At 38.5% G+C, this 23,155-nt stretch overlaps 1 protein-coding gene and 1 long non-coding RNA gene across 5 annotated transcripts; one reads left to right on the top strand and one right to left on the bottom strand.

Annotated features, from left to right (window-relative positions):
* Positions 1-3,889: 3,889 nt before the first annotated feature.
* On the top strand, positions 3,890-15,100 carry LOC149112105 (uncharacterized). Of its 2 annotated transcripts, none has more exons than XR_016207276.1 (3): positions 3,890-3,970; positions 10,893-11,168; positions 15,039-15,100. It is a non-coding gene; the product is annotated as an uncharacterized LOC149112105 (long non-coding RNA). The 2 variants fall into 2 exon arrangements; XR_016207277.1 differs by having other exon boundaries at positions 3,892-3,970; positions 10,890-11,168.
* On the bottom strand, positions 6,564-23,133 carry LOC110044284 (sodium-independent sulfate anion transporter-like). Of its 3 annotated transcripts, XM_089289839.1 has the most exons (5): positions 13,484-15,042; positions 13,274-13,379; positions 12,345-13,166; positions 10,884-11,172; positions 6,564-10,210 (listed from the first exon to the last, which is right to left on the bottom strand). In XM_089289839.1, exons 2-5 carry the CDS (start codon positions 13,289-13,291, stop codon positions 9,579-9,581), a joined length of 1,761 nt encoding a protein of 586 aa, XP_089145965.1. In that variant the 5' UTR covers positions 13,292-13,379; positions 13,484-15,042; the 3' UTR covers positions 6,564-9,578. The 3 variants fall into 3 exon arrangements, with proteins under 3 accessions (XP_089145965.1, XP_020605495.1, XP_020605480.1); XM_020749836.2 differs by having other exon boundaries at positions 12,345-13,379; XM_020749821.2 differs by lacking the exons at positions 12,345-13,166; positions 13,274-13,379; positions 13,484-15,042 and adding an exon at positions 21,934-23,133.
* Positions 23,134-23,155: the final 22 nt, after the last annotated feature.

Genomic DNA, 23,155 nt, shown 5'->3' on the forward strand with positions numbered 1-23,155 from the left:
TAATTTGATGTAAGTCTCCCTTCCTCCTATTAAATGCATGGTTGAACCATGCACTTTATGGGGATTTACTGTGAAAAGGAAGAACGTCCTCAGACAGTATGGGGAGTTAAGAGGTGTCACAGCTTCTGGTAATCTTTTGATGAATAAAAACACCTGTGTACAACTTGAGAGACGGGTTTTGATGTCGATATTTTATTCTTGAAAATGTGAAATACATACATGTGCCTCAAAATGCTGAGTGCTGCTGATGATAAGTGACAGCCTGTCAAAGTTAGTGCTTGATTGAATTAATGGGGTCTAATGGAGTCGTATGGAAGTCTATCAAAGCAAAATAAGACTTTTAGAAGTCTTGGGTAGCCAGAATGTCTCATTTCAATCCTGACCTCGCTCTGGCCTGTTCCAGGTATGTAATAAGTTGGGAACAGTGAGAAAATCAGTAAGAGAAAATAAGGCAAGTTTTTTTTGCTGGATACACTATCTCTTTTAAGGCATAGCTTCCCCAGTATGTCGCACCTCAAATCACCCTGTCGTTGTTGCTTTCTTTTTGGGGGTGGGAGGATATTGGGTGTGAACTGAAGGCGGAGAGACGTACAATCAGGGACAAAAGTCTTCAAACAGTTCAGGAAATCAAACTCTTTCTAACAAAGAACCGTGCTTCCCATGACGAAGAAACTTCAACATCTTTTTCGTCGATAGCCAAACCCCCCTGCTCCCAATAAATGTTGAAACGGGCTTTATCTTGAGTTCGTCGAGATCGTAAGCAAAAGAATCAACCGCAGGGGATTTAAAAAAGCTCGAACGTAAGGGACTGGCTCTGGAGAAAGACAAAACTAGGGGCTCTGTCAAATCTGTGGACTTCTTTCCCCGTCTCTCGAGAAACGGAAAATTCCCAAGGTGATGGCATAAGGGGAGGGGACTAAAAAGCGTCCTTTTCTCCAAAGAAAACAAAGGACAGACTAGCTTTGATGAGACTGTCATGTGGTTACAACATTGAGAAGGGGGACCAAATATGAGGAGTAAAGATTGGACAAATTACGTTTGAAAAGAAAATAACTGTTTTTGAGCAGTGTCTCAACTACTTTTCTCCCTGACTGTAGCTTTTCTCCCTGTATGCAAGCGCCCATTTAAATTTAAGGCTTCTTTCCATATGATCTCTGAGATCGCTGCGATCTTTGTGATCGTTACAGAAAAATTACGACCTGGCCTTACGACTACCGGTTTGCAAACGATCGCTACGATGGCTGAAGTTTTTGCGGCAGTGATCGTAGTGATCATATGGAAAGTCAAACCAGCCTTAAGCGCAGTTTCTGGCCGAACAGTAGCAATTGATCTTGTCTTGACGAATTTGGCGGTGGTGCTGGCGGTGGGGGTGGTTCTACGACTCATGAAGACTCCCACCGGACTAGCTAATAAATTAAATGAATTTTTCACTTCTGTTGGCAGCGTTACTGCTCAAAAAGCCGCAAGTGATCTGGCTTCACACCATGGGCTAAATCTGACTTTTGAAGCGCCAGTTCCTCTTTCTACCTCCTCCAACAGCATTGCAGAATTGTTCAAACTTTATGAAGTCACCAAAAGTCAGGTGGAAAGTGTGATCAGAAGTTTACCATCTAACAAGGCTCCAGGAATGGACAAAATAACGCCTACAATTTTAAAAGACAGTCTTCTACACTTTCGACAGTTACCCGCATTGTGAACAATTCTTTTACAACCAACACGTTTGCACGTGCATGGAAAACAGCAGAAAACACACCTATCCTTAAAAGTGAAGACCCTGAAGTCCCTAACAATTATCGTTCCATCTCTTTATTGCCAATAATCTCAAAGATCACTGAAAGACTGATACATGGACAACTTATGGAGTACCTATCTATGAATGTTATCTTGGCGGTAAACCAGAGTGGAAACAGAAAGTATCATTCAACAGGAACAGCTTTGCTGAACGTCACGGATCAGTTACTTCAAGCTATGGACTGCAAGAAAGTCTCGATCATGGTCTTGCTGGATATGTCCAAAGCATTTGACAGTATTCAGTCGTCACAATAAATTATTACTTAAGCTACATAATATTGGCTTCTCCCAGCATGCGTTAGATTGGTCTCGGAGTTACCTTTCCAATCGACATAAGTGCGTTCGAATAGGTGATGTAGTTTCTAAAACACTTCCACTCGCGTTTGGCGTCCCATGAGGTTCTATATTGGGTCCAGTTCTGTTTACCATTTATGTCAATGATCTTCTTTCTGTACCTGAACATTGCATATCTACCTCCCATGTCGATGACTGCAAAATGTACCTTTCCTTTCCACCTGATGAGTTAGCCAAATCCATTTCTGCAATGAACGACGATCTTACAAAAAATTTGTCAGTGGTGCTGTAGAAACTCCCTTTTGATCAATCCGGATAAAACAAAAGTTCTGGCTGTTGGAGTACCACAACTCTTGAAGAGAGTACCATCATTTAGAATAGCACTATTTGACAATGAAATATAACCAATGCCTGTCGTTTAAGACTATGCCTGTCGTTTAAGACTTAGGTGTTTACCTTGACGCAAGCCTCAACTATAACGAACATATCAAAATCCCGGTTCAAATTCTTTAATTGAATTGAGCGAAAACAAATTAACAGAATTAAGAATCTCCTGGATAGGAAGACGCTCTTACTATTTATGAATACCTTTATCTTTAGCAAACTACTACATTGTTCAACTGTTTGGAGCAGCACCAGCAAACGCAATATAGATAAGTTGCAAAAGGCCCAGAACTTTGCTGGACGAATCTTTCTTGTTCTTAAAAAGTACGACCATATTTCCGACGGGCTGCGATCATTGAACTGGCTTCCTATTAAAGACAGACTCAAATTGAATGACGCAACTATGGTGTTCAAGTGCATTAACAAACTTGTCCCGGGCTACCTTGCAAATAAGTTTAAGTTACGTTCCCACGTCCACGATAGACAAACTAGATCGTCTAACACCCTGGACATACCTCTTTGCCGCTTATCAAATGGTCAGCTCTCTTTCGTCTACAGAGGAGCCAAACTATGGAACTCTTTAAGTCACAATCTTAAGTATTTAAAATGCCCCAAGAACTTCAAGCGTCAACTTGCACATTTGTTGAATAGTTGAATGCATTTTTTTAGTAGGTTGAATGAAATGTCTTTCCTTTTTTATTGTATTTTTGAATCTTTAATATATGGAAAGTAGCATTTCTATCTTTGATGTATTTTATTGCTACTATAGAATTTCAATTGTATTTTTATAGTTTTTCAATTTGTAGTTTTCGTTTCTATTGTAGCTGAAAAACCCACTTAAGGAGTTTCAATAAAGTTTGCATGTATATATGTATGTATGTGGTGGTGGGAGGCGGCGGTGGCGGTGGTGGTGGCGCCTGGAGGGGGTACTCCCAGAAAAGTTGGGTGGGGGTGTGCGGCCCATTTCCTAAAACCCTTACCCTATTTATGACCCCCCACCCCCCCCCCCCCCCCCGGGTGGTGGCGATTGTGGTGATGGTGGTGGCGTTCCAGAGATGGAATTCTAAACCTGTGTGTCAATCTGTTTTGATAAAGGGTCGTAAATACTGAAGTCCCAAAAAACTAAATGCAAACCTTACATCAGAAAAATCAAGAGATAACAATGACTCGATTTAAAGAAAGTATCATATAATGCGCACTTTCCGAGAACAAGTAAACGGGTATAAATCACAAAAATATAAGGGTCAGATCGAATTGCACTCCTGCAAAACCCGGAAGTGAATATGCACTCCTGTTTACTTTATGTCATTTATCTAGCGTTACGCTTGCATTTTACACTTGCTTGGTTTAGCAGTGGTTTTTCCCGCGCTCTAAAACAAGTGGCACGAGTAAGCCTCATATTCTGGTGCCAAGGCCCTGCCGGCCAAGAGAAGCGAAAAGGACTATGCGGACGTCAAGAGTTCCGAAGCTGCGAGGGTGAGGACAGGGTTATTTGGTTACGGTAAGTTATTTAAACTTTTAAGCTTGATAGTAAGCTAATATAGTTTATGTTCAATTACATGTTGCAAGGATACACTCCAATAGCCAGGAACAGCACAAACACAAAACAACAGAATGAAACATTGATGAAACTAAGTTTTCCTGTATGCAGTTGTCTTTGAACTCGAAGAAAGTCGTGTTTGTGTTTTCTCAATCTTTATAGCTTGCATTATGCATTTTAAGTAAAAAAGCATTCTTTGCATTTCAATTTCTGACCTTTCTGTGAATACATGTTGAAATATAATTCCGGGATTAGGTGGGTTACAGTTCATTTTAGGGGTGGACATGATATGACATATATGCATGATATTTGTTTTCATGGGTGCAAATCTCCACGGTGACTGCAAATGCCTGGCCTATATGACAAGGTTAAAATTCGGTTTTTCTGATTCATGAATGTTACATATAAAATTGTTGAAATAATTGTTCTCATATACAATTTATTATCTGAGATCCATTTTAAAGTCATGGACCTTAATTAATTTCTCAGTTACCATGGTTTTTGGAAGCAATGCACTTCTGCAAAGTAAAACAAAAACTTAACAAACGGAAAGTTACACAACAAGTGGCATTCCATTTTGGCAGGACTTTATGCCCATATTTCTATGTTTGACAACCAGTGATAAGACAGCTTTGCAGTCAGCAAGTCAGTGCATTCACAGAATCTGATCTCTATAAAAAGTGCTTGAACTTTCTGATTGAATAACAACAACAACAACCAAGCACTTTCCATTGCACAACTTGCCCTTCAAAGCTTATGAGGCTTCTTTCTGCAATCAAAATTTTTGCACATGTGAGGGTGACAGGGGAGTATGGGGTCATTTGAAAAGTGCAGGAATCCAACAAGGTTTATTTACTCAGTTTCTATATGTTTCATACTAAGGGCAATCAGAAAATGTAAAATTATATGGCGGAAGATGTATGTATAATTTTAAAAAACTGAAAGACAAAATTGCCCTTGACATTGCCCTATTGCGAGGCTGATCTGTCATAGCAAATGCACTACTCTTGGGGTGGGAAATGTTGATGCCTGACAAATGCCCTCAGGGGGGATGGACGGGCTTGGAATAGACAGACCCACAATAGCTAAATAATGCTTGCAAAAGCGTAAATTATATGTTTTGTGGTATCATTACCAGACATATAGACTGCTATGCACAAATTAAGCTTTTCAGGAAATGTTCCTGTTAGCCCATCCTCTTAAGATATAAGGCATCAGGCTTAAGATACGTGCTAAGAGTTATATTTAAAATCTTCAAGACAAAAATACCCGCTACAGAGATACATTACATTTTAATCTTGGATCAAAATTTGAACTTTACTCCAAGGCCTTGAGGTGTAAACTAATATTGTGAAGACATCACATTGAATTGGATGAAGAATTGATTTACTTTGTTTTATTCCCCTAACCCTTGGAGCCAAGGTAGAATCTGTATATAAAAATAGGCCCTTCCAGGAAACTTTTAATGTGGTCTTGTGAATTATATTTAAAAAGTATGTGATAACATATAAAATAAGTGCCAGAACTGTAAGAAGGGTAGCAAAATTAGAAAGGTTCCCTTAGGTTGTAGTTTCAACGCCACTAAGGTTAAAGTGTCAGATTTCATGCAATGGCAATCGTACATGGAGTAAAGATCTGGCAAAAAATTTGGGCATGATTCAAAGAGGCCTTGAAATATCCTTAAAAAGGGATTGAAAATGAAGAAAAAGGTTTTCTCTCAAAAAGTCTTCCAGAAGTCCTTAAATTGTGTTGGAAATTCCTTAAATGCTTGAAACTACAGGGGAAAAAAAGTAACATTTTTCTGCTAGTGAAACAATGTTGGGAGCAGCAATGGATATGGATATAATTTAAAAAGAAAAGACATTTTAGTCTCAATAGCTGATTTTGATGATACCAGACTAAATTATTTGAAGTTCCAAACAGTGTAAGTAAAGATTTGAAGTATTTTGTATTCTGTGCCCCCCCCACTCCCCTTCCACCCCCAACCCCAACCCCTGCCAATACTTGGGAAAACAAGTCCTGAATAGACCAATTTCAATATATTAAAATTCAGCCTAACACAGTAGACCTCAGCATGAGGCTCTGGGAAATAAACCCCACAAAATCTGTAGTTATTCCTCAGAGCCTCGTACTGAGGTCTTTTGTTTTAGACTGAATTTTAATATACATCGAAATTGGTCTATTGCCCTCGAAAAGTCTTCAAAGAATGAGGTCTGAAATCTGCATCAACTGTGTTTATGCTACCACTTATTTTTGTGATTGACAAGGTCATGTTACAGGGTTTTGCAGCAAGCGTATTCAGCCTTCTAGAGCCATTATGCAGGCTTTTAGCCAGATGGGTATCCAGCGTCCTGTGGATGGCCATTTTCTATAGAAAATTATTTTACTTTTCATATGTTGCCTTATCAATTGCTTATTTGAGCAGGCCCTTTAGCACATTTTGGATGGCCACTTGTCAAATTCTGGCTAAAAACCTGCTACTATGGCAACATAATCTAGCAAAACTTACTTTACAACAATTGACACTGTACACTCAAAGGAAAGAGACAGCATCTTTTCTGTACCATTTATTTCATCCCACTCTCAGTGCAAATGTTCCCATTAAAATAATAGCTGAGAAATTTAACTATTGTAAATTAAGTATTCTGTTAGGCAGCTTTGATTGTAACCAAAAATCTTTCCAAAAAAATATGGTTTTGCAAAGATTGCAATGTATCTGTAAGTCACTCAGTCAGGCCCATTACACTTGAGCTGGTGGTGTGTTCAAGCAGCAACATAATCCCTCCAGCTCTCCATATATTTCTCAGTATCATTTTCTAACACTGTGTACATGTACAAAATAACTTGAAACTAGTTTTCCTTAACTGCACTTGGACCAGTTTAAAAATTTTGTGGCATTTTCTCAACCAGTCAGATCCAAATGAAACCTGATTTTCCACACCTGAATGTTGTGGTTGTTTGAATGTAATTTCATTTGATTTTAAATATAGTGTTAGGAATGAGGAAGAGAATCGATAGTTTGCAACTCAGCAAGATCCATTTTGCAATCATTGTCATTCAATGATAAAAACAAAACTATGATCTTGAAAGGTTTAAGCCTATGTTTGAGAAAAGTGTTGACATAAAATAGCCTGCATTTAGCTTCACTGATCCATACAGATGGAAATTTACATTAGTTTCCATAAGTGACTGGATATTGCTGTTTCACCTGCATGGCTGCAGGTTAACCCTCCAAAGTAAAAACTCCCTGTCTTGGACGGCTGGATTTGTGCAATGATTTTGCCCTCTCGGTCTGTTTTGTACAGTTGGTTGCTGAGTGGCAAGCTAAAGACTTCTGTTTTTTTTTCCTTGGTGGATGCTAGTTTGGGTTACATATAACTTTACCTTTTTGCTTAATATTTTCAAATACAGTCAAATCCTGCATTACGTGCACCTGCTTTTTATGGACAACTTATTATGACAGGTTGTCGTCCTGAACTTAAACAATTTCTTTCAACCACCTTTTACGACACCTTGTTAATGTGAAAACCCTCTATAGTCGCTATGGAATCTGTATTGACAGAGTTTGACTGTAATAAATTATAATAATAATAGTGTTTAATAATTGTCATAATAATATTATAAGAATCACTTAGAGTATATAGCATGCAGCAGTAAAAGTGCATCTGTTGCTCCTTTATTTGTTATACTTTTGGAAACACTACGACAGGCTGTAGAGCTGCTATGCAGACAACCATAAATAAATCCTAATCATTATTGATAATCATTAAATTATTATTACTATTTTTCCTTTCCAAAATGTTTTCTAGTCTGCTATTGGAAAATGCACCTTTTGTTGCATTGTACACCATACCACCCCCCCCCCCCCACGACCTAACAAGTTATAGCATGCACCCAGTGCCATGTGTTCAATGAAAATTAGTATATATAGTACATATAGTATAAATAGTCATATTAACATATGACTCTGGACAAAGAATGACATTTTTAGGTGCATGTGGGCTGTGACATAAATATTATAAAATCGTTTTTGTTCTTTTATCCTATATTTTGCCAATTTACTAAAAATATTGAATTTCTTTCAACCCCAAATTCTTTCATTTTATTTGTTAAATTGCAATAAGCTCTTCCCAAAGTATTTTGTACCTTGAATCTTAGCTCTGTATTAAATTGTGTGAGCTTTCCTCTCACAGAAATACAAATCAGTATCATTAATATATGAAAAGCATACGTTATAATAAAATATATACTTAACTCTATATTCACTTTTTGTTCTCTTCTTTGCCCCATAGCTAACATGAAAAAAACTAACTTTAAATAGCAAATACCTGGCTAACCACTTTATTATTTAAGTAATATACAGAATATAATATCATTGAAAAGTATTTGTTTCTAATGCACAGTACAAAAGGAGAAAGCATGGACTACTTCTACTCATCAAGAGATCAAAAATAAAATACACGACTTGTATAATTTTTTTTTTTTGCTATCTGCAGAGTGACAACCTAAAGATAACCCAAAGTCTGTTTCATACGTGGACCTGTAGGAAGCCTGTTGTTCGGCAGAAATATTCAAAATGTCTAGGAGACGCAAAAACTGATCTGAAAATTTACTGACTCTTTTAAATCTTTAAATCTCTAAAAGATATAAAATAATTTGAGATTTATTGAGATTTATATTCACAAGAGGTGACTCGGAGGTCAGTGGCATAAAGTGTGGTCATCAAGTGGACAACTGTCTCCCAAATTGTAATCATTAAAAAACTGGAAAACCATAAGTTTAGTTTCCTGAAGGAGCCATAATTAACTGGATTTAAACAGGCTTGTAATCCCAAAAAAAATCTTGTGTGTGAGGGTCCACTGTGGAAGAGTACAAATAATCCAGAAACAACATTGAAATTTGTTAACCTCCTAAATAATTTTTTGTATGAATCAGTTAAATAGAAAACAACTGTAAGAAAGCACATGCTAAAAGTCATACTCCTACTCAATACACAGATTTAGCATGAACTGTTGATGTGTTGCATGAATGAAGAGCATTTACATTTTAGTCACCAAAATAAACATGCAATTTTCCATTCTTTTTTGGGGAGTGTTTGCTAAAAGAAATGGGAAAACAATTTGGTTTTTCTTTTGAGTTATAGAATCATTCTGGTTTAAAGAACTCAAAACACTGAAAATGTTTTCCATTTCTTAAATAGTCATACAGAGAAACCAAGATTTCTACATGATGACATCTAACCCAGTGAAATTGTTGTCTACTTTTTGAGCCCAGACAGAGATCAACCCCTAATTTTTCCTCAGAATATCAATGCAGTGTCAGGTTCACAGCTGATTTGACTAGAAAGTGACCCAGAGTAGCTAACTAGTATCAGTAAAAAGGCCATGGTCTATTTTAAATTTGCAAATTTGATTGGCCATGCCATGCCACTATTTTTGCTTGTAGTGGATAGTAATAATATGTGTATGATTTTTACCTGAACACTAAGGTTTTTAGTAAGAGAATCACAGCCTAATGTCTTCACAGCCTCACTGCTAAGGACTGAAAAGAGTAATGTGACAATATTTATTTAACTCTGTGCAATTACCTCCAGTGAATTAATTGAATCTACAATAACCTGGGTACCTTGATTAATGATTCCCGGGTCAATCCCAGAATTAACCATCATATCACGCACATTATCTTGGACACCAGTGAAGAAGATTGGTATTCTCTTGTTGTCCATGTCTTCCAGTACCGTCAGAAGTGATTGAGTGACTGTATAATCAATACTAGTGACCACAGAGAAATCGAGAACAATTCCAGGTGGTGGAGGATCGGCAATGGCAACTGCTTGAACTTCATTGGTGACATGCTCAACACCAGGATAGTTGAGATTGCCATGAACCTTGAGCAGGACATAGTCTCCTCTACTGATCTTTTGAACAGATGGCCAAACAACTTGGTACAGAAGGATGCACAGAGCAACAACAATACCAGTTAGAATTCCAACTTCAATGTCATAGAAACAACCAAAAAAGGTGACGGCCAGTGGCACCAGGTCTATACGTCGAACCTTCCAGATACTTGGTATGATGTGATACTCTATCATGGTCACCACTGATGACATGATCAGTGCTGCAAGAGATGCCTTTGGAATGTACTTGAAGGATGGAGTCAGCACACCAAGGGCCAACAGAACAACTGCCCCAGTAAAAATTCCTACGACAAAGATAAATAAGGGAAAGTTAGATCAATTGCAAAATAGCACATTACTGTTGATCAAAGTAAATGACAAAGAATTAAGTTGTGGGCAAACTTTTATTAACGTTTGCTGCAGTCTTAGGTGTGCAAATATTGGAAAACATCAAATTCTTAAAATAGTAAAGTATCATCATTTGTCTCACGATGTGTTTACCATTTATAGGTGAACCTCTAATAGGAAGCCACTTAATAGAGGTTGGCCGCTTATTGGTGGTGCATCTGAAATTAGCATGAGGCCTGGTAAATGTGTTTGCCAGAAAATCAAAGGATAGCAACTTTTTTTTTTTAGGATAGCAACTTATCTTGGAAAAAAATGTATAATCTCACGAAGATAAAATATGCATTGAAAAGTTTTCATCAGTTGTTGCCTTCTAGTTTACATGTCCTCAACCTTGTGAAAATAATGCCAAACTAATTGTACCAAATTCCTTGTGCCATGTAAAAAGGGTAACGGCAAAGGAAAACCCTGATTGGAATTGCCAAAAGATGGCTGCAGCTCCTTAGTAGAGATGGTATTTGTATAAGATTAGGATTTATCTTAAGTGTAATAGAGGTGGTAGTTTAATACATGGCTGCTTGAAAGGGTTCAACTGTACAGCAACAACTAGCATGGTAAAACTGATGAACTTACCTCCAGCAGGTGTGGCAACCCCACTTTGAGCATTCACCGCTGTCCTTGAGAAGCTTCCCGTCACTGGATATGAAGACACAAAAGAGCTGAGGCAATTGGCAATACCAAGAGCAATCAACTCTTGACTGGCATCAACAGTGTAGCGATTCTTCCGTGCAAAAGCCTTGGCAATTGCGATGCTCTCAAGAAAGCCAATCAGAGGAATGACAGCAAGGCCAGGCCCAAGTTCCTTGAGTACTTCAGCTGGAGTCAACGTGGAGTTCTCGTAACGGAAGCTCAGCGCAGGTGCCTATTTTAAAATAAAATTTGAAATTACACTTCAGTATTTTTTAATGAAAACTAATTTATTAGATTTTGATACGAAATGCGGTGTTGCTGACGTATCTTTCATGATGTCTGCCCTTTCAACTGACTTTAAGTGCTCTGTCAAATGGGAAAAAAGTATTCAGTTTTGCAATTTACTCCCTTGTGTTCACTCTTCCAACAACCACAATGGTTTCCCCCAGACCTTGGAAATTCTTACCTTATCCCCTCCTCCCCCACCCCCTGTCCACTCACTTACCCCTCCTCTCCACCCAACCCTCTCTGCACTCACCTACCCACCCTCTCTGTACAAACCCACCCACCCACATCTCTTCCTCAAAATTTCCTGTCATTTACTTCATAATTCCCCCATTCCTGACCAACAGTGAACACCACATCTTCGAATAAGGAAGTTATACATGCACCTTACTGACACAAACTAAACATGTTAAATAAAGTTCTAAAATGGTAAAAACTATTGACAGACAAAAAATCTTAATGTTTAAGCAATGGTACACTTGACATTTCTCACCCATTAAATCACTTCATTCAATGGATGTTTCCACTACAATTCAAGTGTATGTTCCTCATATTATTCATATTTATATATTTATATATACTTGTTTATCCAAATACATGTATTAATGAATGAATGAAAACTTCATTAAAGTTAAATTAAACCGAATGTTAATATACAGTTAAATGTCCTCTTAAGAAACATTTTATCAAAACTTCGTAGTGAGCATTATTTGACGTAGAGTGTATGGCAAAAGAATGCAACGTGAAAGTAACGTTTTTTGAATGAAATGACGGAGATGCATCGTTTCTATGGGGTTTTCGCGCTTTTGAAAGAATTTTTTTTTCTTCGACCAATCAGTGATCCTGAAAAAATATAAGTACTTGTATCAAACAAGGGGGGCAAGAACAAATTCGGTGGCAAAATTTCTATTTACGAAAAAAACACGAACTAAAAGGCCAAATTTCTTTAAGTCACAGAAAAATTTAACGAACTCGATTTAGTTGAGATTTGCAAAGCATTCAGAGATTAATTGCGTTTGATGCGAATTGAAGTTTCTCGACGGTACTGCATTATTCGGTCAATGATGCGCCGCTTATCACAAACAAGAAAAATATCAAGTAAACATTATTAATAAATACCTGTATAGGTGGCAAACCGGGGTCTATATGCTTCGGTAAAGTGAAAATGTCGGTATGGCCGTGTTTAAAAAACGATGAAGACACTAAGCCGGCTATCAGAACTATAAGAGCATTTCGACTGATTGAAATGAGCCACACCGTCTTTTTTGCCGCCTTCATCCACTTTGAATCGCTCGAATCTTTCTGCTTGACCCATTGAAGACGACCGATCTTTCTGAGAGTTACCAGAAATAATATACAGATTATTCCCAAAGTTATGTCCCACTTCCTCGTGAGACCTAAATTCTTGAAGGTGTAGTAGACATTCTTGGCGAATTGACGAGGGATATTTTCTAATCCAAGTAAATCTTTAATCTGGCTGAATGCGATGATTATTGTCGCCGATGTAGTGAAGCCGCTTACGATTGGAATTGAAATAAAATTCACCACGAAACCTAGGCGAAGAAGCCCCATAGAAAGTAAAATAACTCCAGTGAATAATGTTAAAGCGACAACAAACTGTGGTTCTTCAGGTTTGCCGTACGCCGATACCATAAGTGACATAATCGCTGTCGGACCCAGTGTAATGTCTTTACTCGTCCCAAGAAAACAATACACAAAACAACCCAGAAACGCTGAGTATAGTCCGTATTGAGGAGGAAGGCCGGCCAGTTGAGCGTAGGCCAGGCCTTGAGGAACGACCATAAGGCCCACTGAAAGCCCAGCTATTATGTCACATTGAAGAGTCTTGAGTGAATATTCTGGCAGCCAAGCCGTGATTGGAAACCGCTTCTTGAGATATCCTTTCAACATGTGCGGGTGACAGTGTTCCAAGCATTTTCCCTGTAAAGCCGAGCAACTCATGTTAAAATGGCAGACGATAGAATCAAGATTATGCGGAATGCAGTCGACGGGACCGTTCGAGAGTTACAAGCGAATTGACACATCACCTGTTTTGATTTCAGCATCTTGTTTGAACTCACAGCGAACAGGTCACCGGATAATTCCACCAATCAGCCGAGCGCGACGAATTTATTCATGTATTCACTTGGTTGCCTGCGATACAAAAACAAGCAGGGAAGCAATGTTTGCATGCAGGCAACGTTGAAAATCCAGCTTCAACTGAAGAATTAAAATAATAAGAATAAAGGAAAACTCACTTGTAGAATATTTCGCCGGCCGGTCGACGGCGTGACTCGGATTACTCGTTAAATCTCGCGGAAAACCATTAAACTAAACGGGCTGCGAGATCGTTCGGCAATCTGTCGTGGGTGGCTTTTTTTTTCTCTTTAAATATTACCATGAAACGCGTGTTTCACCCGTTCATCGGTATCCCATGCCAGCAAAACTCATGACGGTCAAAAGAGCCTTGATAATCAAAATAAGTGAAACATGTGAACAGCAGTTGTGACGACTTCCTCAGCTGGGTCTATGGGATGACCGCCACATGATGGAATCGTGTCGGGACTAATATCAGATTTGTAACGTGTTCGTAGACTTGTGGTCTGTTACGTAACTTGAAGGTTTGTAGTGAGATCTGTAAGGTTTAGAGGCAATCAGTTTTACAGTAAAAAGGTTGAGGCGACGCCAGGCATACTGCGAGTTTTATCATTTAATAGCTCTTTAAAAAGGAAAGAAAAAACATCACCGCCTCTGAGCACCACATAATCAATTCACCCAGTGAAATATACTATGCCCAACCTCTGTACTCCAGAAACAATCGAATGGTCAATTTTAATAATAATGACAAACACACAAAAAACTAGAAATCCTGAATAAATCATTATGGATGATCCCACAGGGCGTAACAAACGCATTTCTGTTTGCAAACTATGAAATCCTTAAAAGAGGGGGAGAAAGGAAAACCACTGCACACTAACGTTACTTATCGAGTGAACCATATGCAAATCAAAATGTTATCTTCACCGGCACTTTAACAGTAAACAGTTGCACCTGCGGTGTATTGTGCATAGCCCTAATTTTGAACAGATGTACCTGACTTGAAGTGATTCCTATACGGGGGCGTTGAAAATTATGGAAGCACTTGTGATGAGCACTGAAATAGTTTCGAAAGCGTGTCGGTGTTGGTAGAAAACAACATTTTCGCAGTGACATTTTCGCACCTTCCAAGGGTGTTTCACTGGAAACCACTGGAAACCAATGAATTGAATCACTGTTTTTGGCTATACAGTGAATTTGGGTGCGGTTATCCAAAATAACTCGCTTGTAAAACTTGTGACACCAAAACAGACCACAGTTTCACCTGTTACTCAGTTCACCGTTTCTTCGCTTCACCCGATAATTACAAAAATACACCCTCGTCTTACAGGCAGAACACAATCAAAAGAAGGTTAAAGTACACAATGTTTCTGTCACTACACAGGAGGTCAAAACTCACGGCGTCGAAAACCCTTCAGCCTGTGGCATGAATTTCAGGTTACTATATAGTCAGAGCATTTTATGCACATAAATTTCAATTTAACGCATACTTCTTCCCGGCATAAGCACACGAATGAAAATTGTTTCTTCATTTTATCACGTAGCTTTTCTCTAGATGTTCACTTAAAATTTTCAACCATTCGATGCTTTAACACTTCTTACTAATTCCTTACCACAGCTGTTAACAATCTCTATTTAACGGTTTCAAAAAACTATCGTCTACCTGTAACGAGCAGAATTTAAGTTATTTGTTTCAATGATGTTTCAACTCTATAGGTGACAATAAACAGTAAGGGACTGGAGAAGGCGACTGACATCAGACACGGGACTGGAAGAAAGCGTACAGAGGAAAAGAGGGAGACAAATCGAACTGTTGCCAACTTTTGAATATATTTGAAAAGTTCAAGATGTTCAAGTAGCAATGCAACACCTTTCTTTTTATCAATGAAACACTGGCCAGCATCTCGGGTACAAAACGAGGTTGACAAAATGGCAGGTTGCTTCTGATTGGCTAGTGAAGCATGTGGACTACGAAATGGCGTAAGCATAAAGTGACCGAAATAACCTAAGGCATTGGTTTGACGAGAAGCAACGCCAATAATAGCCAGGCAACAATGACGAAGGTTTTTTGAATACTTTCAACCTGAAATGCAACACATTAGTCCCCACTAGAAGTCATACAGGTGCCCACCAATGTTCACTCCCATCTGTATTGACTTGGGCCAAATATGAATGGACAGGACAGAAAACTTGTACGCGCCACGTTGTAAAATATGTACAAGATTTCCGTGTTAAAGTCATAAACTTAGCTGTGTATGAGCGTATGGGTGTATTTTCATTTTAGGCACAAAATAACTTAGTAATACAATAATCGTTAGTCAAGACATCTTTCAATTTTTGAGTTATTTTTTTGTAAAAAAAAATAACTCTTAGTCGGCGCGTCGGGTATGTTGTGAACGGGTCAATGGATGAGTGAGTGAGTGAGTGAGAGATGTATGTATGTCACACCAATCAGATTGGATCTACTACAGACAGCCAATCAAATTTCTTGTTGTAAAGGTAAATGGTATGTGAGAAGATTTGATCCCGATAGAGTTCAGAACGGCCATATTTATTCTTCTATAAAAGAGGAGGAAGTATTCATATATTGGGTTTACTTCGACATTTTCTGTGGGTTAGGCTGAGGATTTTAGTTAAATGAACGAGATGAGCCTTGAGGTTTGAAACAGGACGTGAGTTAGTAGTACGCAAATGCAACGAGATATTTTTACTTTTAGTTACAAAGGTAACTTGAAACTTTTGTTTTTCACAAGGAGTAAATTCAATTAGAGGTCACGAATCGTCGCTTCTAGTTCTTACGACATGTTTTAGAGGGGACGAGACTTTAGATTTGAAACAGTTCTAACGTTTACAATAGTAAGTGCGGGTAACGATTGTTTTTTTCTTGTTGCATGCAAATATAACGAGATATTTTTGTTTTTTAGTTACAAAGTGTAATTTGACACTCTTGTTTTTCACAAGGGAGTAAATTCAATTAGAGCGGACGAATCGTCACCACTCTTTCCCACGAGATGTTTGCTATCTTTAGTAACAAATGGTAACTTAACACTTGTTTTTTATATGGGAGTGAATTCAATTAGACCTGACAAGTTATCGGCTATTGTTTCCAGGATTTCAGAAAAATCGACTCGATAACCACGAGGTCTTCCAACACACTGATTTATTCTATCGATCACACATTACAATGATTGAAACTCTACACCTTATACGAGCACGCGGTCTCGAAATCGCGTGATGCAATTGTCACAAATTCTTACACAGGATATTAAACAAAAAAGAAGCTTTCATTTCTGGACGGTTTTTCCGTCTCTGCGGTAGCAGTTTAATAGTTTTATTTGATGACATTCATTTCAGTCCGATATTTTTAAAGGTAAAAAGTATGAAAACTGTTCAAATGTTGTTTGAAGACTGCGCGGCACCAAGTTAAAGTGCAATTTAATTAAATCAGACTTTCAACGTGTCAGAGGTTTTTTTCTCTTTCTCTCTATTTTCGGTGAAGTTGTGTTGTGTAAAAAGGTAAATTTACGACTCGTATAAAATGCGAAAAAGTCTCTAAATTAACTTGAGAATTTTTAAGCAAACATTCCTCTTGGGGGTTGGAAGGGTTATGTGATCGGTGAGCATGTGCGCGTGTCACACCGATCACAGTGCGGGTTGTATCAAAGAACGAATCAAATTGCCTGTTAGAAAATAAGATGGTATCTACATTAATCTGGAGACGTGTCAGATTACTGTAGTTTGTTCAGTCAAACATTTTATGGCTTACTATTTAGCTATCTTACCATGACCGATGTAACATCGCAACCAAAAAACTTGTCAAATTAACCAAATCATTACTGTACCATGAATGCTCCTATCTCGGACACTTCACACAAAAAAATAACTCTTGCACGCCTTGCGTGTCTATGTTTACTGTGGCGTTTGCGTTTTTTTTCCCATTCTTTTTACGTTGAAGTAGCAAACGTGACAATATTTCTCGTACACCGTCTTTGATTAGCTACTCGTTTTTGTTTTTGTTTTTTTCGCTTTTTCTCGCAAAGGTATAGAACATGGTAGAGATAGAGATGTTCTTTTTTTCAATGCTGAAGATAAATGGAAGAAAATTAGATATCTGATGGAAAATGGAAGAGAAAAAACATGTATTGTTCCTTTTAACTGCATAATGCCAATGCAACCGATGAAATGTGATGCAAATAATCAAAGAATAAAACGTCCTTATTACTACTTGGAGTGCGCTAAACATCGATTTTGAATGTCTCTTAGTTTTAATCACTAAGCACTGAGATCAAGAGACGACGATCTCAGAGAACACATCCTCGTGCGAAATGATCATGTTTTTAAATCTATTTTGAGCTTCGCGTCACGTTGTAAAAGTTATTTTTGTGATGTTCGTTCATCGATGGAGACTGCGACTTCACTGGTTGGTTGGATGTATAAGAAGGTGGCTGATTAATCCGATCTGGGTGCGCAGCTGTCTACCGCGGTAGAGAAGCTAACAGCTCTCGCGTCCTGTGCTGCCCGTTTGCTTCTGGCCGTGGTTTAGTCTGCGAGCAGTCTCTCTGTTGCTCAAAAATCCAGGGGGAAGAACGCAAAACAAGTTCTTCTCTGCGTTCTTCCCCATGGAATTTCGAGCAAAATAGAGACTGCCCGCAGTCTAGGTCGTGGCCGTGCGACGCTGTTCAGCTCTCTTGGCTTTTCTGTTGACCAAGCTGCCACATGATGATCGGTTTGAGGCAAGATCTTCCCCTGCTTCGACAGGAATTTTTAGGGTGCTCTTGAGATTGTCTTTGAAGCGAAGCTTCGGTCTTCCAACTTGACGCTTGCCTTCTGCCAGTTTGCCATATAAAAGTCCAGCCCATTTTGCCTTCTCAACAAGGTGGGCCAGCGTTTTTGGGATATCAGTATGGTACAAAGGGGGATTTTAAATTGAGTATACAGTATTTTGACGCCAAAATTAGGCCTTTTCTGGGTATAAAGTATACCTTGTTTTTCCAAATTTTGGTATTTCGCATGAATCTGAGGGGAAATTTTGGGCATAATGGTTTTTTTCAGGTATAACACTACCCCCCATGGCCGGCCCTGTCTCAAGGAGGGTGTGTGTGCTGGGCATGTTAGCATGGGAGAGGATCTGTGTCCGGATTCGTTCCTGCCATCTGGTTCTCATAAGCTTATGGAGACCAATCAGTTAAAACACTTTTGCACACATTTTAAAATCGCAGCTTGATTTGAAATAAAGGAAACACATTTTAAATGAATCCTGGTGTTGATGTATAAGGTTATTTATAATTTTCATGCAATTGTTAAAATATTCTCCTTGTACTGAGGATCTTTGTTTTTCTCAACTTTGGGTTGTTTTTAAAATCACTAAGTGAGAGAGGGATTATGTCTTTTCAAAAAGTGCTCTCTTGTAAGTTATTTTTCCGATCTCATAATAAGAATATCTAGATTATGACACACTTCGAGTAAAAATGAAGTTAAATGTAATAATTTAATGGTTTCAAGGTAAATTTGTTCATCAAAATAAAGCAATAACAACCACTTGCTTGTGCCCTCAGCCATGTGACACCCTTTGTTACCTTGTGACACCTTGTGGCACCTGGTCACACCTTGTGACACCTTGTGACACCTTGTGATACCTTGTGATACTTCATGATGCATTATGTTACCTTGTGAAATCAATGGCACCCTTTTACAGCTCCCAAATTTAATAAACCATTTTAGGCTTGTTTCCACTAGCGCAGAAGTATAACCATAAGCAACTCAAACAGACACAATAAGATGTCCATTATTAGTGGATTTTGCTAGCAATATCTCCTAACAAAAGGTGCTACTTAGCAGCACCTCACTGAGTTTGTGTATGTTGCTTTTACACTTATGCTTATGCTTATGCTTATGTGTCAGTGGAAACCAACCATTTGAGTGCGACAACAAGAACAAGAACTTGCACATGAGGAACACACACACCTTGTAGCATTTTACCCAAAGAAGTTTCCTGTTCATTGGAGTTTCTTGTGCCATTATGAAACAAATTTAAAGTGAAAACTACCAAACTATTGTTTGCCTTTTTGTTTAATTTTGTCTTTCAAAAGATGAAACCACAAACGTTCAATTTTTAATTTCAGTCTTCTTGACTTCTTAATGAAGTTTCACCAAGGGGACCTACGTTTCGGGGATGCAGTGTGAGGTGATGAAACATAATAAGTAACAAAACCAGTTTTCAGCAATTAGCAAGCATTTAAAGAACTACCACAGCATTGAAACCATCAGCGACCTACCAACAACTTTTCCATCTTAAAAAAATGCAATGGAAAAGTAGACTTTAATTTTTGAGATGCTCTTCTCAAAGGAGGAGGTTAGCCTTACCACATAACTCCATCTGAACAAAACTATTTGTCTACCCATACATACAATGCTAAATTCATTACTTATTGTAATACCAGTATCACCTCACACTGCATATATTTTAATTAGGTCAGTTTGAATTTTTCACTCATGAAATGATGTCATGGCAACATTGAAATGTTGGGTTGAACTTGAATAAATTATAAACTTAAACAAAGAAATTTCTAGTCCATTTTCTTGGAAAAAAAGGAAATTTAAAAGCACTGATTTGAGTTTTTTCTTTGTTGAAAATCGACCTAAAAAATTTCTCATCTCAATTTTCTGAAGTTATTTCCCAAAAAAATGAGTGACCTTAAGATCCACAATGAACATGATGATCTTCATCTTATGGCTTGCACAATCCTAGGGATTGAAATAGACTTTACCCTTCACTAATACCCCGCCACTGGCAATGTGAGCTGAGCAGCAACGTAGTGAAAAAGAGCAGGCAGGATTGTATGATCTTGTCCTCCAAATAGACAAGGAAAAGATCCCATGCAGTGTTGTCACCTGAGCACCAGAGGGGAAAAGATTTGGAACCATACAGGCTAAAGGGCCATGGACATTGCACACTGAAGTGGGAAGTAAGGCTTTTGGCTGGTGCGTCCATGGCCTGTGAACAGGCTTTGTCTAAGAGCAGGCTTTTAGCCAAAATGTGTTATAGGGTCTGGGCAAATTAACCTTTTCTTTGGCAACATGTGAAAATTATAACAATTTCCTCAAAAAGTGGATGTCCACAGGATGCCTGGACACCCATCTGGCTAAAAGCCTGGCTGAAAGGAAGGACTGAGAAGGATTTGGCCATTGCTAGAAAGGCCAAGATGGAACTGAACATGTCAGAATGAAGTCCTCACTGTTGTACATGATAAAGATTGATGGTGAGAGTTGATTTCCCACCCTGTTTGCAATGTGAGGAGAATGAAGTTATTCCACTGGTGCTATTGCTGTTGCTAGCAAAGCCACTGCTTGCACACTAGGATTGGTGATTTCAGACCATGCAACTCTGTGTTATCCTAATGTAGTATTACCTTATAACAACTTATAAGCCTGTTATAAACTAAACTTAAGAAATTTGTACAAACCAATAAGTTGTTTGCATTGTGTTGTTTTTAACTGTTTTTTTTAAAATAACAATAAACTTCATTTTATATATTTAAGAAGTTCTCCCAGCCACAAAAATTTCTGAAACTTTGCCCTTCCATATATTTTCAGGTGGTCTGCTCTCTGTTTTAACAGGGTGACAACCCCATTTTTGCTGTGGAACTTAAGCGGGAACTTAAGTTAAGGGCAGTCAACATTTAACACTTAATGACTGGTCCCAAGAGAAACAGTGAATTTTGTTTCCCAAGAATCTCAATGTTTCTGGAGATGAAGTCAAGGGAAACATTGAGATTTGAGGGAAACAAAATTCACTGTTCCCCAAGGGACCAGTCGTGAAGTGATTTGTTATACAGCAAAACAAATGGATCAAACTTGTGGAAAACAAATAATCACTTTATTGACAAATGACGTGCAATGTTGTCCACTCATGGCATTTGGCGAGAAACAGTTTCATTGTTAGATGTCATGTGACCATGAACTAGACAATGAATGGGCACGCTGCAGCGGAAAAAACGCTAGCTATATAACAAGATTACTTGTTCTAAAAGGTCTAGATAGCAGCAGACATGCAAAGATTTTAAGGAAAACGACCAATTTTTTGAGTTTGAAAGACATGTTTCGACAGAACTTCTGTCATCTTCAGTTGAATGAATGATTACAAAGCAAGTTGAATAATAAGTAGGCAAAAATGCTAATTAAGACAAATAGTAACAACAGAACGTGAAAAGGTGTAAATTAAAAGGATAATTTTAGATTTACATGGTGTATCTATGTATACCATGTAAATCTAAAATTATCCTTTTAATTTACACCTTTTCACATTCTGTTGTTACTATTTGTCTTAATTAGCATTTTTGCCTACTTATTATTCAACTTGCTTTGTAATCATTCATTCAACTGAAGATGACTGAAGTTCTGTCGAAACATGTCTTTCAAACTCAAAAAATTGGTCGTTTTCCTTAAAATTACTTGTTCTCCACTTAACATTAATTGGAAATTTAGGTTTGATCCCCCCTTCTCCCCTCGTTAAAATTCCAATTTTGTTGCAAAAGAGTCACAGCACTCCAGTTGCTTCAGTTCACATTACTGTCAACATTTGAATATACCAATATAATTTATATACACCAACCTTAAAATCTGGAATTCCTTTTTCTGCTTCAGGTGTCATGGAAAATACGTCCAGGCGTCCGGTTGCTGCTTGCACTGCTTTCACGACAGCTGCAGCTAAAACGACAACTAGAGCGTTACGTCCTGTAGACACAACCCACAAAAATTTCCTGCATACTCGCTGCAAAGTGGTGTCATCTTTGTCCTCATGCCACTGGATTCTATTCAGCTTCTTTAGGATAACTAAAAGTACAATACAAACCGAGCCCAGTAAAAGGTCCCAGAGATTGGTTTTTGCAATGTTTTCAAATGTTTCGTAAACACACAAGTAGAAAGCTCTTTTTATGTTCTTCAATCCCAACACGTTCTTCACTTGGCCAAAACCAATGGTAATGGCAGCGGCAGACACAAAACCGCTAATTACTGGCAAAGAGATAAATCGTACGACGAAGCCAAGCCGCAAAAGGCCTAAAGTGAGCTGGATGATACCGCAAAATAAAGTCACAGCTACAGCAAGTAGTGTAGAACCATTAGCATAGCGGGCCACCATCAGTGACATAATCGCTGTCGGACCAAGGGTGACATCTTTACTTCCACCGAACACACAATAAACAAAACAACCGAGGTAAGCAGAGTAGAGCCCGTACTGTACGGGGAGTCTCGCAATAGTGGCATAGGCCAATCCTTGCGGAACCACCATTAAACCTACAGTCAACCCTGCGATTACGTCCCTTAGCAGGCTGGTAAAAGTGTACTTTGGAAGCCAGGACGCCATTGGAACGTGTGTGAGAAGACATTTTTTGGCTGCCTCCCCGACTCTCGTGTACCTTTCCGCATTAGAATTATCGCTGCTTTCATAACTAAGTAAGGGCGATGCTTCCGTAGCCACGCTTTGGAGCTTGTTGGATTCCCTCATGATCTTCGATGTCCTTATCTGTGCTACGTAACCGACGCAAGGTGTTCGTCACCGGTTTGGTAACCTTTTTTCGAAGTTTTATGAGGCAATCGGGTGATTTGATCACATGCGCGAGAAAATACCTTCACAGCTGAATCAAAAAGTCATCAAAGGCAGAAAGATTGACAGAAATTAGTTACGAAAACTGTCACAAGGTAGCAGCAGTTAGTTACGAGAACTGACAAAAACTATCATAACGGTGTCACGAGACTCTGTCGATCCCTCGCGCGGAACAAGACGTCCCTCCAAAGGAATCCGAGGGAGAACAAACAAAGTTAGATTGTATATT

Source organism: Orbicella faveolata, unplaced genomic scaffold (genome assembly GCF_042242905.1).
Source record: "Orbicella faveolata isolate gen_17 unplaced genomic scaffold, um_ofav_v1 contig_2, whole genome shotgun sequence".
In the NCBI taxonomy this organism is placed as follows: Eukaryota; Metazoa; Cnidaria; class Anthozoa; order Scleractinia; family Merulinidae; genus Orbicella; species Orbicella faveolata.